The following is an 18,290-nucleotide window of genomic DNA, read 5'->3' on the forward strand; positions in this document are numbered from 1 at the left end:
TTTATTTACCGCCACGTGAATTCTGTGGACAGAACCAGCAGGAAAGTTGCGTCTGTGAAGAAATCCTTCTCCGGAGAAGTCTCTCCCAATGAACGTATAAATCTGTTGGACTTTTGAATTTACCATTTTAAGAACTGTATCTGACTTTATTGCTTTAAGAACTGTTTTCGCATTTAACGCTTTAAGAAACCAGTGCCGAGTGACGATTTGTTGAACAGCTGCATATCGGTTAACGCAAACAACAGGAATTCTGCAAATGCTGGAAATTCAAGCAACACACATAAAAGTTGCTGGTGAACGCAGCAGGCCAGGCAGCATCTCTAGGAAGAGGTGCAGTCGACGTTTCAGGCCGAGACCCTTCGTCAGGACTAACTGAAGGAAGAGTGAGTAAGGGATTTGAAAGTTGGAGGGGGAGGGGGAGATCCAAAATGATAGGAGAAGACAGGACGGGGAGGGATGGAGCCAAGAGCTGGACAGGTGATAGGCAAAAGGGATACGAGAGGATCATGGGACAGGAGGTCCGGGAAGAAAGATAAGGAGGCGGGAGGGGGGACCCAGAGGATGGGCAAGGGGTATATTCAGAGGGACAGAGGGAAAAAAGGAGAGTGAGAGAAAGAATGTGTGTATAAAAATAAGTAACAGATGGGGTACGAGGGGGAGGTGGGGCATTAGCGGAAGTTCAGGGCCCCAAACAGTCCTTCCAGGTGAGGCAACACTTCACCTGTGAGTCGGCTGGGGTGATATACTGCGTCCGGTGCTCCCGATGTGGCCTTTTATATATTGGCGAGACCCGACGCAGACTGGGAGACCGCTTTGCTGAACACCTACGCTCTGTCCGCCAGAGAAAGCAGGATCTCCCAGTGGCCACACATTTTAATTCCACATCCCATTCCCATTCTGATATGTCTATCCACGGCCTCCTCTACTGTAAAGATGAAACCACCCTCAGGTTGGAGGAACAACAGCTTATATTCCGTCTGGGTAGCCTCCAACCTGATGGCATGAACATTGACTTCTCTAACTTCCGCTAATGCCCCACCTCCCCCTCGTACCCCATCTGTTATTTATTTATATACACACATTCTTTCTCTCACTCTCCTTTTTCTCCCTCTGTCCCTCTGAATATACCCCTTGCCCATCCTCTGGGTCCCCCCCCCCCGCCTCTTTGTCTTTCTTCCTGGACCTCCTGTCCCATGATCCTCTCGTATCCCTTTTGCCTATCACCTGTCCAGCTCTTGGCTCCATCCCTCCCCCTCCTGTCTTCTCCTATCATTTTGGATCTCCCCCTCCCCCTCCAACTTTCAAATCCCTTACTCACTCTTCCTTCAGTTAGTCCTGGCGAAGGGTCTCGGCCTGAAACGTCGACTGCACCTCTTCCTAGAGATGCTGCCTGGCCTGCTGCGTTCACCAGCAACTTTTATGCATGTTGCTTGCATATCAGTTAACTTCCGGTTAAAGTTTTTGTTTGTCTTTTCCTTATCGTTTATCTGTGTTTCATAAATGTTTGGTTGTTTTTATATAACCTGTCTCGATTGATGTTCATTGTTGCCGGTTACATAACAAGTAAATATAAATGCAACATGTCTGTCATTTCCTTGTTTTCATTAAAAATTTCACAGCCTTACTTTTCTCCAGAATTATCCTCTTTTGCAAAGAGTTGCAAACATCATTTTTTTAATATATCTGTTATAAGTTTCCTTTCAAACTATTTTGTGGTCTTTACTGTCTGCTTTATAATCTGTTATTGTTCTTTGTATTTCTCAGTCACCAGGTACAGCACTGGTTTTTGTCCTGTCTTTAAAGTTGCTCTTATTTCCATACCAGTTTATGGGTGTTGCTTAGTGTCTGAGACTTGCCATTCAGTTTCTCTTTCACTTTGTTTAATTTTCTAAATTCTTTTAACTGATCTTCTGTCATTTGAGTGTTAACTTGGATCAGCTCCTATTTGCTTGCCAAAGCAACAGGTGCTATCCCGCTGGCTCTTCACGCAACCCTGGGACATCTGGACAGCAAAGGTACATCTATCAGGATGCTCTTTATCATGTATAGCTTGGCATTTACCACCATAATTCCCTTAAAACCAATCAGTAGACTCTAAGACCTGGGCCTCAATACCTCCTTGTACAACTGGATCCTGGACTTCCTCACTTGCAGACCCCAGCCAGTTCGGATTGGCAAAAAAAGTCTCCACAATCTCCATCAGCACAGTAGTACCACTGGGATGTGTAGTTAGCCCCCTGGTCTACTTGCTTTACACCTATGACTGTGTGGCTAATTACAGCTCTAACACCATATACAAGTTTGCTGATGACACCACTGTTGTGGGCTGTATCAAAGCTGGTGATGAATCATCATACAGGAAAGAGATTGAAAACTTGGCTGAGTGGTATAATAACAACCTCTTATTCAATGTCAGTAAAATCAAGGAACTGATTGTAGACTTCAGGAGAGGGAAACCAGAGATTCATGAGCCAGTAATCATCGGAGGATCAGAGGTAGAGAGGGTTAGTAACTTTAAATTCCTGGATGTCACTATCTCAGAAGATCTGACCTGGACTCATCATATTATTGCGAAGAAAGCACAACAGCACCTCTACTTCCTCAGGAATCTCTGGAGGTTCAACATGTCGTCAAAAACCTTAGCAAGTTTCTGTAGATTTGTGGTGGAAAGTGTGCTGTCTGGTTGCCTTATAGCCTGGTATGAGAACACCAATGCCTTTGAGTAGAAATTCCTACAAAAACTAGTGTACATGGCCCAGTACATCACAGGTAAAACCCTCTCAACCATTGAGCGACGAGTCAGCATATAAAGAAGAGGTGCAGTGGCTAACGGACTGGTGCAGAGCCAACAACCTGTATCTGAATGTGAACAAAACAAAAGAGATGTTTGTTGACTTCAGGAGAGCACAGAGCGACCACTCTCCGCTGAACATCAATGGCTCCTCTGTAGAGATCGTTAAGAGCACCAAATTTGTTGGTGTTCACCTGGCAGAGAATCTCACCTGGTCCCTCAACACCAGCTCCATAGCCAAGAAAGCCCAGCAGCGTCTCTACTTTCTGCGAAGGCTGAAAAAAGTCCATCTTCCATCCCCCATCCTCACTACATTCTACAGAGGATGTATCGAGAGTATCCTGAGCGGTTGCATTATGGCCTGGTTTGGAAATTGCACCGTCTCGGATCGCACGACCCTGCAGTGGATAGTGAGGTCAGCTGAAGGGATCATCGGGATCTCTCTTCCTGCCATTACGGACATTTACACCACAGGCTGCATCCGCAAAGCTAACAGCATTGTGAAAGACCGGATGCACCCCTCATACAAACTCTTCTCCCTCCTGCCATCTGGCAAAAGGTACTGAAGCATTCAGGCCCTCACGACCAGACTATGTAACAGTTTCTTCCCCTGAGCCATTAGACTCCTCAATTCCCAGAGTCTAGTCTGACACCAACCTACCTACACACACACACACACACACACACACACACAAAAACACTCTCTCTCTCTCTCTCTCTCTCTCTCTCTCTCTCTCAACAGAACACCACTCCACTCCCTTTGCAATTTTTGCTCATTTCTTTCTTAACTTCTGCTAAAACATTATTTACATTTACAGAACTCTGCTCTGAAACGCACCTCCCCCATTTCACGCACATCTGCTCTCACTCCATCCTCCCGCCACCCTACTAGGAATAGGGTTCCCCTGGTCCTCACCTACCACCCCACCAGCCTCCGGGTCCAACATATTATTCTCTGTAACTTCCACCACCTCCAACAGGATCCACCACTAAGCACATCTTTCCCTCCCCCCCGCTTACTGCAGGGATCGCTCCCTATGCGACTCCCTTGTCCATTCGTCCCCCCCATTCCTCCCCACTGATCTCCCTCCTGGCACTTATCCTCGTAAGTGGAACAAGTGCTACACGTGCCCTTACACTTCCTCCCTTACCACCATTCAGGGCCCCAGACAGTCCTTCCAAGTGAGGCAACACTTCACCTGTGAGTTGGCTGGGGTGATATACTGCGTCCGGTGCTCCCGATGTGGCCTTCTATATATTGGCGAGACCTGACGCAGACTGGGAGATCGTTTTGCTGAACACCTATGCTCTGTCCGCCAGAGAAAGCAGGATCTCCCAGTGGCCACACATTTTAATTCCACATCCCATTCCCATTCTGACATGTCTGTCCACGGCCTCCTCTACTGTAAAGATGAAACCACCCTCAGGATGGAGGAACAACACCTTATATTCCGTCTGGGTAGCCTCCAACCTGACGGCATGAACATCGACTTCTCTAACTTCCGCTAATGCCCCACCTCCCCCTCGTGCCCCATCTGTTACTTATTTTTATACACACATTCTTTTTCTCTCTCTCCTTTTTCTCCCTCTGACTATACCCCTTGCCCATCCTCTGGGTTTCCCCCCCTCCCCCTTTTCCTTCTTCCTGGGCCTCCTGTCTCATGATCCTCTCATATCCCTTTTGCCAATCACCTGTCCAGCTCTTGGCTCCATCCCTCCCCCTCCTGTCTTCTATCATTTCGGATCTCCCCCTCCCCCTCCCACTTTCAAATCTCTTACTAGCTCTTCTTTCAGTTAGTCCTGACGAAGGGTCTCGGCCCGAAACATCGACTGTACCTCTTCCTAGAGATGCTGCCTGGCCTGCTGCGTTCACCAGCAACTTCGACGTGTGTTGCTTGAATTTCCAGCATCTGCAGATTTCCTCATGTTTACATTTACATCATTTAGTATTATATTGTAATTTGTCCTTTACTGTGCCTATTGTCTTGTTTATTAATCATTGTACTGTTCTGTGCACTTCATGTAGTCCCCTGTAGGCCTGAAGTCTAATATAGTTTTATGTTGTTTCACGTACTCTAGTGTAGTTTTGTGTTGTTTCATGTAGCACCATGGTCCTGGAGGATCGTTGTTTCGTTTTTACTGTGTACTGTACCAGCAGTTATGGTTGCAATGACAATAAAAGTGACTTGACTTGACTTTAGCACATCTACATGAAACATTGCCATAGAAAAGCAGCATCCATTTTCAACCATCCTCACCACCCAGGCCATGCTCTTTTCTCACTGCTGCCATCAGGTAGAAGGCACAGGAGCCTCAGGACTTGTACCACCAAGTTCAAGAACAGTTATTACCCCTCAGCCATCAGGCTCTTGAACAAAAGGGAATAGCTATGCTCATTTAAGGACTCTTTTATATTGTTATTTCATGCTTGTTATTTACTGCTATTTATTTATATCTGCATTTGCGTAGTTTGTTTACAGTTTTTAATGTTTGCAGTTTAAGTTGCTATTCTATAGATTTGCTAAAAGTTGCTATCCTTTAGATTTGCTAAGTATGTCCACAGAAAAAGAATCTCAAGGTTGTATGTAGTGACATGTGTGTACTCTGATAATAAATTTTACTTTGATCTTTGAACGTAACTGTTTTGCCCAGTTTATGGGCGACAGACTGTGTGTCATTGGAACCTTCCATAAATTGTGAATTTTAGTCACAGTTTTATTTTTTTCCTTTAGAAAATTGCAATGAACTCAATTTTACTGTTAAATATTCCTACAATTCCATTCTGTTTAAGTGTAGATCAAATTGGAGAAAGCATAGCCTTTTTGAATTGCTGATATCAATAGGAGAGAAAATAATGTGCTAATCTTTAGAAGTTCTCCAAGGCACAACAGTGTAACAGGCTGTTATAAATTAAGCTGTAGACAGCTTAGTGTTACAGTGCAAAAGCTTACTGTGACTTTCATATTAAATGCATTTTATACTCATTAGAAAATGTATAAAATAATTAACCAGTGCTGTTTGAAAAATGTCATTAAGGAATAATATAGTGCATAGATAAAAAAAAGAATTGAAATGGATAGCTTCTACGGGCTTTTTAAATAACATTTAAGACATTGAGGGGCATTGTGGTGGCTTAATTAGGCAATAAATTGCTTTGTGTTGAAATCGTTTCTTTTCATACAGCAGTGTTCATAGTTATCATAGCTTTAGTATAACTTAGAGATTGTTTGACTGCAGACAATTTAAGTACCAGGGAGGGTAAACGGTTAGGCAGAATACCAGCTTATCTTTGTCTTTTGAAGTGTGTATGCTTGGAAGTTGTGATGCTACGAGGATGCATGTAAGATTTGACCTATTAGATGTAATGTGTGAATTAAATTTGTTTCCATTTAGGACAGATGACTCAGCTCTGTGACCTCATTAACAAGAGTGGAGAGCTGCTGGCTAAAAATCTCTCTCACTTGGATACAGTGCTAGGTGCATTGGATGTACAGGAACATTCTCTGGGAGTCTTGGCAGTATTGTAAGTTTCAAATGACTGTTTTTGTATACATTGAGCATAGTTGTTTTTATGTAATTAAACTTCGATCCTTGTTCTGAGACCAAAGTGAATTGTTAAGTCTTGGGGGCATTTCGCTACATTAAGGTTCCTAGGCACAGTCATTCTGCTTGCCCATTCAAGTAAGTAATATCTTTATATTGGCTTCTTAGCTGTGTAGTAGGGAATTAGCAGAAGAGGAGATAGAGGCACAGAGGATAATTCTGATGCTGCATAACTCCAGCAACGCAGTTTAATTCTAACCTTGGGTTGGAGAATCATGATATGGTGTTGGGTGGGGGTTTCATGTGCAGGTGAGAAAGAATGGGCAAGTTAAAGGAAATAAGACCATAAGATATAGGAGCAGAATTAGGCCATTTGGCTCATCAAGTGTGCTTAGCCATTTCATCATGACTGATTGCCAATTTTTCTCTCAGCCTCAACTTCTCCCTGTATCCCTTCATGCCCTGACCAAACCTCTGCCTTAAATATACATAAAGTCTTGACCACCACAGCTGCCTGTGACAAAGAATTCCACAAATCCACCACTCTCCAGCTAAAAAAATTCCTCCTCATCTCCGTTCTAAAAGGATGCCCCTTTTGTAAATGCTCGTATTTCATAGTTCTAAGTAAAATTTGGTTGATTTGATATGCCTCCAATAAAAATCAAATGATGTTTCTTATTACAATTTAAAATTTTTTTGTTCTGCAGGTATGTGAAATTTTCTATGCCCAGTATCCCAGATTTTGAAACATTATTCTCCCAAGTTCAGCTTTTCATTAGCACTTGTAATGGTGAACATATCAGATATGCAACAGACACCTGTAAGTATCTCTATTTTCACATCTACAGTGAATGTTTGCTAAGTAAATGGATGCAACTTTTAACACAGCTCATGCATTTTATTTTTTTCTTTTCTAGTTGCAGGTCTTTGTCATCAGTTGACAAATGCTTTAGTAGAAAGAAAACAGGTATTTTTCTAATATTTAATGTTTAAAATTTGTCTCTGGCCTCAAATCAAATTATGTAGAAATGATTGAAATATTTTTCTTAGATACTTGGTCTGCTTCATGTTTGACTTTTATCTCTCTATATGGTTGGAGATTTGCAAACATTTGTTGTATTTTTGAAGTTGGTTGAAAAGAGCATTGGTATAGGAATGGTGTACACTAACTAAGTTTCACAATGGAACTTGATTCAATGGGGGGAACTGAGAATTGGCAGCAAAAGTTTAAAAGTAATTTCCAGCCAATTCAGGTATGTTGGGCCAAACTATTTTAAAAAATGTGCTCTGAAGAAAGAGTGGAAAATGGAAATAATTACACTGGATCCCTCTTTTAGAGTTTGGAGCAAAAGATAAACTGTTGGAAAAATCTCAGCAGGTCAAGCAGCATCTGCAGAGGCACAGAAATGATCAACTAAGAACCTGTGCAGACTGGCTTCTCTGCTCTATGATTCTATTATATAAAGCTTTAGTTTATTTCCCAAGATTTGATGGGTTTGACTGTAGTGGATGAATTATGTTAAGCTTTTTTTCAAAATGTCTTTGAAAAAAATATGTATTTATTTTATCTCAGTCCCAGAATTGAGTAGAAGTTTTTTTTTAATGGACGCAGATGATTTTTCTGCTTGATGAATTTCAGTGATTTGAGCCATGGGGAATGACTTCTGCCATGTCCATAAATCAGAATGTACAATTTCCATGCACATTAATGTGCCTTCCCTCCCCCAAAGGAATATCATGTAAATGAACCATTTGCAATGCATCTTTCTCATGGAGATTTTCCATAGAAAATTGCATCATGATTCCATTTTTGGATTCTTCCACTTGGATGCCAAGAGTCTAAGTGATATGAAATATGCATTTATTTGTATTGTATAAAAACAAATAATTTTGGAGTACAGAATGAATAAATACAGCTCATTTGGCTGAACCCCAATTCCCCAGGCATTCAATTGTGATGTAAAGGGCTTATTGTTTTAGATTGTCAAATTTTCTCCTAACATTGATTTTGTTTCTCAATGGCTTACATGGTGAATAAAGTGGGTTATTCATACAAAATGTCACATGAAATTCAAATTTGTATTGTACAGTATGTAGTAAATGAAATAACATTTTGTAGATTTAAAAACATGTTGATTCTTGGCCAGTTTTTCACTCTTTTTGTTGAATGTAGTTCCACTGGTACTTTTTCTCTTGTTATCTTCAAAGTTTAAAGTAAATTTATTGTCAATGTACGCATATGTCACCATATACAACACTGAGATTCATTTTCTTGTAAGCATACTCAATAAATCTATAGAATAATAACCATAACAGAATCAGTGAAGGACTGCATCAACTTAGGCGTTCAACCAGTATGCAAAAGACAACATAGTGTGTCAATCCAAATACAAAAAGAAATAAGCAATAAATACCTAGAACATGAATCCAGTTTGGTTCTATGTGTCAGTGGGTTGGTGTCCTTGAGCATTTTTGCCAAGGCAAACACATCAAGGCAAATGTCCACATGCACATTGGGTTGAAGTATCAGCAATGGGAACATGGTTGCATAACTGATGGTATTAGTGGGAAGTTATGTCTTTAAGTAATGACATCGGATAAGTCGATACTTGGTAACAAATAGTGTTTTTTTTAAAGCCATTGCGGGGCATTAGCATTCTGAAACAGGCCATAGACAAGATGCAAATGAATACTAACCAGCTTACCTCAGTTCATGCTGATCTTTGCCAGGTAAGGTGACTACTTTGTTCATTTTCTCATGTCAAATATTCTTTGTTTTAGGTTTAAAAATGTGCCAAGAAATTCAATCATATCACATGTAATTTTAGTGTTATACAATTGAAGTGAAGATTCTTTAGACACACCTTCCAAACCCACCATCACCTTGAAACCCAAGGGTAGCAAAAGCACTGGAACACCATCGCATGGAAGTTGCCCTTCAAGCCATACACCATATCACCTTTCCTTCACTATTGCTGGAATTCCCTTCTCGGAAGAATCAGAATCAGGTTTATTATCACTGGCATGTGTTGTGAAGTTTGTTAACTTAGCGGCAGCAGTTCAATGCAATACATAATATAGATGGAAAAAATAAATTACAGTATATGTATATTGAATTGATTAAAAATCATGCAAAAACAGAAATAATGGATATTAAAGTGAGGTAGTGTTCATGGGTTCAATGACCATTTAGGAATTGGATGACAGAGGGAAGAAGCTGTTCCTGAATTGCTGAGTGTGTGCCATCAGGCTTCTGTACTCCTACCTGATGGTAAAAGAGAAAGGGGCATGCTCTGGATGCTGGGGGTTCTTAATAATGGACGCTGCCTTTCTGAGACATTGCTCCTTGAAGATGTCTTGGTACTTTGTAGGCTAGTACCCAAGATGGAGCCAACTAAATTTATGACCCTCTGCAGCTTCTTTCAGTCCTGTGCAGTAGACCTCCCACACCGGACAGTGACGCAGCCTGTCAGAATGCTCTCCATGGTACATCTATAGAAGTTTTTGAGTGTATTTGTTGACATACCAAATCCCTTCAAACTCCCAATGAAGTATAGTTGCTGTCTTGTCTTCTCTATAGCTGCATCGATTTGTTGGGACCAGGTTAGATCCTCAGAGGTCTTGGCACCCAGGTACTTGAAACTGCTCACTCTCTTCACTTCTGATCCCTCTATGAGTATTGCTGTATGTTCCTTCGTTTTATCCTTCCTGAAATCCACAATCAGCTCTTTCATCTGACGTTGAGTGCCAGATTGTTGCTGCGACACCACTCCACTGGTTGGCATATCTTGCTTTTGTACACCCTCTCGTCTCCATCTGAGATTCTACGAACAATGATTGTATCATCAGCAAATTTATAGTTGGTATTTGAGCGATGCCTAGCCATACATTCATGGGTATGGAGAGAGTAGAGCAGTGGGTTAAGCACACACCCCTGAGGTGCACCACTGTTGATCGTCGGTGAGGAGGAGATATTATCACCAATCCACACAGATTGTGGTCTTCTGGTTAGGAAGTCGAGGATCCAAATGCAGAGGGAGGTACAAAGACCCAGGTTCTGTAAATTATCAATCAGGATTCTAGGAATGATGGTGTTAAATGCTGAGCTATAGTTGATGAACAGCATCCTGACATAGGTGTTTGTATTGTCCAGGTGGTCTAAGGCTGTGCGAAGAGCTATTGAGATTGCATCTGCCATTGACCTATTGTGGCGATAGGCAAACTGCAGTGGGTCCAGGTCCTTGCTGAGGCAGGAGTTCAGTCTAGTCATGAACATCCTCTCAAAGCATTTCATCACTGTAGATGTGAGTGCTACTGGGCGATAGTCATTAAGGTAGCCCACGTCCTCCTTAGCAGCATTTTGGGTATACCCACGCCTCAAGGACTGCAGTGGTTCAAGAAGGCAGTTCACCAGCACCTTCTCAAGGGCAACTAATGATCAGCAATTAAGTGTTTACTCAGCCTGTGAAGCCCACATCCCTTGAATGAATTTTAATAAAACATGATAATGACAACTTGGGAGTCATTTTGTATCGCACAACTGAGCTGTTCCTGTTGTGTGTCACTCTTGTGACCCCAAAGTGATTCTTGCTTTTAGTCTGCATGAGATGATGTCACAAGTATTTGATTGACCTTAATGGATCATTTATTTCTGAATACATTCTTTACAATTGCAATTAATATGTAATGCAACCAAACAAGTCTAGGGTTTTATAAAAGGTTTTATGTAGAGTATTTAATGACGATAGAGATAGAGCGGAATCTATGGATATAGTGTACTTGGATTTCCAGAAAACATTTAGCATGGTCCTGCAATAAATGCTTCAGTATTAGATAAAAGCTTGTAGTGCTGGGGGGAATGATGATGTACACTGAAGACTGGCTATCACATTGAAGACAAAATTGGAATAAATACTTTCTTTTCAGACTAGAAGGATGTAAGTCATGAAATGATCTGGTAACAATTTTAACCCTCAGTTATTTCTATCTATATTAATGATTTGGAAGATGTGCAGAGTGTATGCTATCCAATTTTGCTAATGTTTCGGGGGGAGCTGGCTGCATTGAGGATGCTTGTGGTAAGATGTAGCAGGGTTGAGTGAGTGGGGAAAAAATTGGTAAATGGAACTAAATAGTCAGGAGAGTTTGCGAATGAGTTAAGCACAGAGAGATCAATGTTGTTCAGGTGCAAGAATCATGACAAGTTAGCAGGGAAATTCAGTGATTACATGGTAAAGCATATGGAATATTGATCTGTATTGGAGTTTAGAAAATTAGAGTACTGTTACAAATGTACCAGGTGTTGGTGTTCTGCAAGAAAACATACAATGGATTCCAGTTAATTGGGCCAGCTGCTTATTTGCGACAACTCTTAAAGAACAAAAACTAATTGAGAAAATAGCTGGGATACCCTTCATTTATGCTACTTAATTGGAACAGGAAATGTTGCCAAACAGTTTCTAACTAGCATCAGCCACATGCACATGTGCTTAGAGCGAACAGCTTTTAAATAGCGTCAGTTGTGTGTGCTTGTGTTACGTAATCCAGTTGGACTGACGGATGTCAATTCAAATGCAGTGATTTTTGATAATTTTGTTAGTTATTTTGAGTTTTTAAAAAAATTTCAGACTCTTGCCAAGATGACTGGAAAAGATTTGACACTAGCCAGAAAAAAATTACCCTACATGCAGTGTACACTGGATTAATTCCTCTGTCAATAAATACTAGGAACTAATACACTGTTTTATAGCATTGTAGTAGTATTTGTAGTGTTCTAATTTGTTCTGTTTTTCAGATAAATACATAATTTGTTCCTCAGTTAATTGGTGTTTTTTTTATAGCATTTTCCTTCAACCTAGCTGTTCCCTACCTGGAAGTGGATATGATTGATATTTGTGAAGAAAATGGAGCTTTTGACGCAAACTATTTCCATGAACCAGCTAACTGGGACAGCCGCTTAATTGGGGCCAAATGTACTGGTCCCGATGAATCACAATTAACTGGAATCCACTGTACTAACATCAGTAACAGTTCAAAAGATATTGATTAATTCCTAGTTTGAGACTATTTTCCTTTAGGAATGATTAAAGTATTTAGAATGAAAGGGTGATCTTTTAAGATCCCAAGTGGGTATAGCAAGGTAAATCTTGAGATGTTCTAACTAGTGGGATGGTCATAGGATTGGAGAGCATAGAAACAGGCCCTTCAGGCCACTGTTTCCCTGTTGTCCATCATGCCTATCTACTAATCCCACTTGCCTATATTAATTCCATATCCCTTTATCCTTCACTTGTTCACTTGCCTGTCCAAATGCCTCTTAAATGTTGTTACTATCCCTGTCTCCACCATCTCCTCTGGCAGTAACTACACTTTATGCAGAAAATGCTACCCTATAGGTCCCGCTTTAAATCACCCCCTTGCACCTTAAGCCTACTCCCCTTGTTTTAAACGATTCCTTATCAATTTCTGTATCTTGTTTCATTTAGCAATGGTGAAAATTTTACTTAATATCACAGCGTTCCTCTTCCACATAAATAGTAAACCTAGGTGCACTTCATGGATATAAGCACACGATACTTGATCAGTAGAGAATTTCATACAATCTTGTTATTTCTTTCCAAATAAGCCATCTTAATTTATCTACTGAAGAAGTCTACTTTTCAGAATTCTTTTTATGCTTTCAAGTTTAATTAATTTATATAGCCTTTTAGTTCAACAAACAAAATCTGCTGTGTAACTTGTATCTGTAATTTAATAAATGAGATTTGGCTTCTGCATTGATGTTGCTTACGTAGATGAGGTTCTTGGTTCTAAAGTTGAGTAAAAGACTTTTAAAAAAAAAATGAAGTTGGTTTTTCTCTTTCTATTTATAGCTTTGCCTCCTAGCGAAATGCTTCAACCCTGCTGTTCCCTACCTGGAAGTGGATATGACTGATATTTGCAAAGAAAATGGAGCTTACGATGCAAAGCACTTTTTATGTTATTACTATTATGGTGGTATGATCTATACAGGACTCAAGAACTTTGAGCGGGCCCTATATTTCTATGAACAGGTAAAAATTGATATAAAGTTGTCTGATTGCTTCAAAGAAGACATCTAAAAAGAACAAAGCCGAAAAATTACTGATAGGGTGCATCATATTACAATTATTGTAAAACTGCTATGCAACATTTCTGTTATAGTTACAATGATTGATGGCTAGCTAGTGGGTAGATAGTCCTTCTGCTGGTTAAGAGGAGCTTCTTTATTCTCCAAACAAATAGACTTGAGGTTCTCGGTGCCTCTCTGAACATTGCTGCTCCACTTGGGGGAGAAGGCATAGGCCAATATTCCTGTGAGTTTACTAGGAATGTTATGCTTTTCTTTAAAAAAAAGAATTCGAGTGCCATGGTAGCATAGTGGTTAGCACGGCACTATTACAGCATGGTGTTGGAGTTTGAAGTTCAATTTCAGCATCACCTGTAAGGAGTTTGTACGTCCTCCCCGTGACTTACTGATTAGTAGGTTAACTTGTCATTGTAAATTGTCGTGTGATTAGGCTAGTGTTAAATAAGTGGATGGCTGTGCCACATGACTCATTGGGCCGCAGAGACCAGTTCTGCGCTGTGTCTCTAAGTAAATAAAATAAAATATCCATGAAATACTATTTTTGTCCTTCCAGAGATTGCTTATTCCTTTCTATTGATCTTGCCTGACCTGCTGAGTTCCTTCAGCATTTTGTATCTATTACTCTGGATTTCCAGCGTCTTTCATGTCTGTAATGTGGGGTCTATTCTCTCATGCCCTTTGGTGAGGGTAGCTAGGATTGTTTGCTGCTCAGCCTCTGATTGTGGGCATTCACAAGTACTGTCTTTTTACTGTAACTGGAGAACTGGTTGGGCTAATCTAACTGGATAACTGGTTGGGCTAATCTTGGTTCTGGCATAGATGTAGTTGAACAATTTCCCATTCGTCATGTACAGTGGCATGCAAAAGTTTGGGCACTCCTGGTCAAAATTTCTGTTACTGTGAATAGCTAAGCGAGTAAAAGATGACCTGATTTCCAAAAGGCATAAAGTTAAAGATGACACATTTCTTTAATACTTTAAGCAAGATTACTTTTTTTATTTCCATCTTTTACAGTTTCAAAATAACAAAAAAGGAAAAGGGCTGGAAGCAAAAGTTTGGGCACCCTGCATGGTCAGTACTTAGTAACACCCCCTTTGGCAAGTGTGGTGTTCTCGTGCAGTGTGTTGAAACTCTGACTAAACACCAAGTTAAACCGGAGCCAATGAAGACAGAGTCTTAGGTTAACCATTTACTGTTCACTTTTCCACATTAACATCGTATGGTGAAAACTGTTGATAAAAAAATACAAACATATACGGCGTCTGTTTCATTCTTGAGACCACGCACGCTCTTTTTTAGCGAGTGTCTTCAGCTGCCCAGAGTAGGGAGGGAGGGGGTTGCATCAAACCCCCGCCAGGCTCGAGCCGACCCTGCGTTTGAATTTGAAAAGCCACCACTCGCGCCGGTTCCTTTAACAGAATTCGCATTAATATTTTTACTTCAAATACTGTTATATGAACTTACAGTGTTGCTTCCATAATGTTTCTTTATGGGTAGATATGGAGCTCTTCACATTCATGCTGCACGCACGGCCCCACCTTTTCATCTTCTCCGAACCAGAAAGTTACCCCCAAAGCGCGGAGAAACCAGAGGTGATGTCATCACATGCCATGATATACCATAGACAATGAATTTTATCTTTAACTAGAAAATAGTTACAAACAAATTGTTTAAAGCAGAAATTTAACAAAGTCAAATAAATGCCTTAAGGGCAACACAGCAAGTATCACAGCTTGTAAACACTTTCTGTAGCCAGCTAAGAGTCTTTCAATTCTTGTTTGAGGGATTTTCACCCATTCTTCCTTGCAAAAGGCTTCAAGTTCTGTGAGATTCTTGGGCCGTCTTGCATGCACTGCTCTTTTGAAGTCTATCCACAGATTTTCAATGATGCTTAGGCCGGGGAACTGTGAGGGCCATGGCAAAACCTTCAGCTTGCGCCTCTTGAGGTAGTCCATTGTGGATTTTGAGGTGTGTTTAGGATCATTATCCTGTTGTAGAAGACATCCTCTTTTCATCTTCAGCTTTTTTACAGACGGTGTGACGTTTGCTTCCAGAATTTGCTGGTATTTAATTGAATTCATTCTTCCCACTACCAGTGAAATGTTCCCCGTGCCACTGGTTGCAACACAAGCCCATTGATCCACCCCCGTGCTTAACAGTTGGAGAGCTGTTCTTTTCATGAAATTCTGCACCTTTTTTTCTCCAAACATACCTTTGCTCATTGTAGCCAAAAAGTTGTATTTTAACTTCATCAGTCCACAGGACTTGTTTCCAAAATGCATCAGTCTTGTTTAGATGTTCCTTTGCAAACTTCTGATGCTGAATTTTGTGATGAGGATGCAGAAAAGGTTCCCTTCTCATGACTCTTCCATGAAGGTCATATTTGTGCAGGTGTCACTGAACAGTAGAACAGTGCACCACCACTCCAGAGTCTGCTAAATCTTCCTGAAGGTCTTTTGCAGTCATACGGGGTTTTGATTTGCCTTTCTAGCAATCCTACGAGCAGTTCTCTCGGAAAGTTTTCTTGGTCTTCCAGACCTCAACTTGACCTCCACCGTTCCTGTTAACTGCCATTTCTTAATTACATTACGAACTGAGGAAACGGCTACCTGAAAACGCTTTGCTATCTTCTTATAGCCTTCTAGGGCATCATTTATTTTAATTTTCAGAGTGCTAGGCAGCTGCTTAGAGGAGCCCATGGCTGCTGATTGCTGGGACAAGGTTTGAGGAGTCAGGGTATTTATAAAGCTTTGAAATTTGCATCACCTGGCCTTTTCTAACAATGACTTTGAACAAGCCATAGCCCTAACAAGCTAATTAAGGTCAGAGACCTTATTAAAAGTTATCTGAGAGCTCAAATCTCTTGGGGTGCCCAAACTTTTGCATGGTGCTCCTTTTCTTTTTTTCTCTCTAAAATTGTACAAAACAAAAATAATACACTAATCTTGCTTAAAATGTTGAAAAGAATGTTTCATCTTTAACGTTATGACTTTTGGAGATCAGTTCATCTTCTACTCACTTAACTATTCACAGTAACAGAAATTTTGACTGGGGTGCCCAAACTTTTGCATCCCACTGTAGGTAAGTTTTACCTCTGTAGGAAGCAGGGGTAAGTGAGGTGAAACATTATGTCAAGGATGATTGAAAAGAAAACTGCTGTAATGGTTTGTCCTTACTGAAAGACTGGGACTAGCATTGAAGACAGCAGGGGAAGGCTGTCTTTGACTATATTAATATGCTTCATTGTTAATTCCAGTTCATGGCTTGACCTACATGTAAATGTGAAATTAAATTGTTGGAAGTACTCGTTAACAAATGGAAGCTCTTTCTCCCCTTCAGGCTATAACGACTCCTGCCATGGCAGTCAGTCACATTATGTTGGAATCTTACAAAAAGTATATACTTGTCTCCTTGATTCTGCATGGAAAGGTTCAGCAATTGCCTAAGTACACATCACAGATAGTGGGAAGATTCATTAAGGTGAGAACACATTTTTTGGAGGAACCTAACTTTGACTAATGGTTACCGGGAGAATATTTATTTTAGTAGCAGGATCTCTTGACAATACGTCACATATTTTAGATATTACCTGCTAACTTCTTTCATCCTGGGTGTTTGCAGGTAAATATTGATTTACAATTTACAATTCATTTAAATTGTTTATTTAAAATGAAAAAATGAAGATTTGTTTGATGTATGCTGCTTAGTTTCAGTTGGTTATTGAAATCCAACAAAACCAATTCATGCTCTAAGTCAGAACCTTTCAAATGTTTTATAAAAGATTAAGATTAGGAAGTTAGGAATAACATTTAGGGTGATTTGATGTAGATGCAGATCTACATGGTACATGGGAGCTGAATCAAACTCTGCATTTTTTTAAATGCAGTTAATTGTCTTTACTGTTGCTGTACCACTTAACCGAACAGTCAGGATGGTTAAGTCCACAGCTGCCTTCTTTCTTTTCATTGTTGTACTTTGAGGAGCCTATTGAAACACTCATCACCTCCAACTGAACAGGGGTTAATCCCAAAAACGACTTGCTTTTCCTTTATGCATTTTGCTCTTAACACCCGTCTTCCAAGCTAGTTGCTGGGCACTTCAGATGCCCCACCTAATCCACCTTTAATATCAAGAGTCTCAGGAATTCAACCTTAGTCAGTCCTGCCAAAGTCAAGAAATTGTAAAGTATAGGTGTTGAACTGTGCTTTCAAAATTATTTGAAATCCCAATTTCTAAATTTTGAGGTAACATCCAAGACGTTGACCATTATATTGCACATTGAATACATGTGGCCAAGGAATTTAACAGCTTCTCCAATTAATTCATCATCATCAGGTGCCATGACCAGTTTGAGCTTTGACTGCCATGGCCCACACACTCCTGTTTCGGGTCAAGTGGATCAATTCATTGGTGTTCATTTCCAGTTCTTTGGCTGCTGTCTCCATCATCATTTGTCTTTGCCTTCCTCTTGCTTTCTTCCCTTCAATCTTTCCCATAATTACTGTGCATTCTAACTCCTTTTTTCTAATCACATGTCCAGTGAAGGTACATTGCCTTTTCATGGTGTCATGCATTATTTCTCTTTTTGTGCTTGCTCTGTTCATGACATCCTTGTTAGATATTCATTTCGTCCATGATATTCTTTGCATCCTCCTCAAAAACCACATCTCTGCTGCTTCAAGCAACACATCAAAGTTGCTGGTGAACGCAGCAGGCCAGGCAGCATCTCTAGGAAGAGGTACAGTGGACGTTTCAGGCCGAGACCCTTCGTCAGACCTGATGAAGGGTTTCGGCCTGAAATGTCGACTGTACCTCTTCCTAGAGATGCTGCCTGGCCTGCTGCGTTCA

General features: G+C 40.6%; 1 protein-coding gene across 2 annotated transcripts in view; it reads left to right on the forward strand.

The window, feature by feature from the left end:
* cops3 (COP9 signalosome subunit 3) overlaps nucleotides 1-18,290 on the forward strand; it is a 47,323-nt gene that overhangs the window by 13,225 nt on the left and 15,808 nt on the right. The window contains exons 4-9 of one of the 2 annotated variants that reach the window (XM_063059304.1): nucleotides 6,185-6,314; nucleotides 7,042-7,154; nucleotides 7,252-7,301; nucleotides 8,972-9,064; nucleotides 13,207-13,386; nucleotides 16,782-16,922. In XM_063059304.1, the coding sequence (XP_062915374.1) occupies nucleotides 6,185-6,314; nucleotides 7,042-7,154; nucleotides 7,252-7,301; nucleotides 8,972-9,064; nucleotides 13,207-13,386; nucleotides 16,782-16,922 (707 nt within the window). The remainder of the gene's footprint in view (nucleotides 1-6,184; nucleotides 6,315-7,041; nucleotides 7,155-7,251; nucleotides 7,302-8,971; nucleotides 9,065-13,206; nucleotides 13,387-16,781; nucleotides 16,923-18,290) is intronic. The other variant, XM_063059305.1, reaches the window with a different exon arrangement.

The sequence above is a fragment of the Mobula hypostoma genome, chromosome 9 (assembly GCF_963921235.1).
Source record: "Mobula hypostoma chromosome 9, sMobHyp1.1, whole genome shotgun sequence".
Lineage (NCBI taxonomy): Eukaryota > Metazoa > Chordata > Chondrichthyes > Myliobatiformes > Myliobatidae > Mobula > Mobula hypostoma.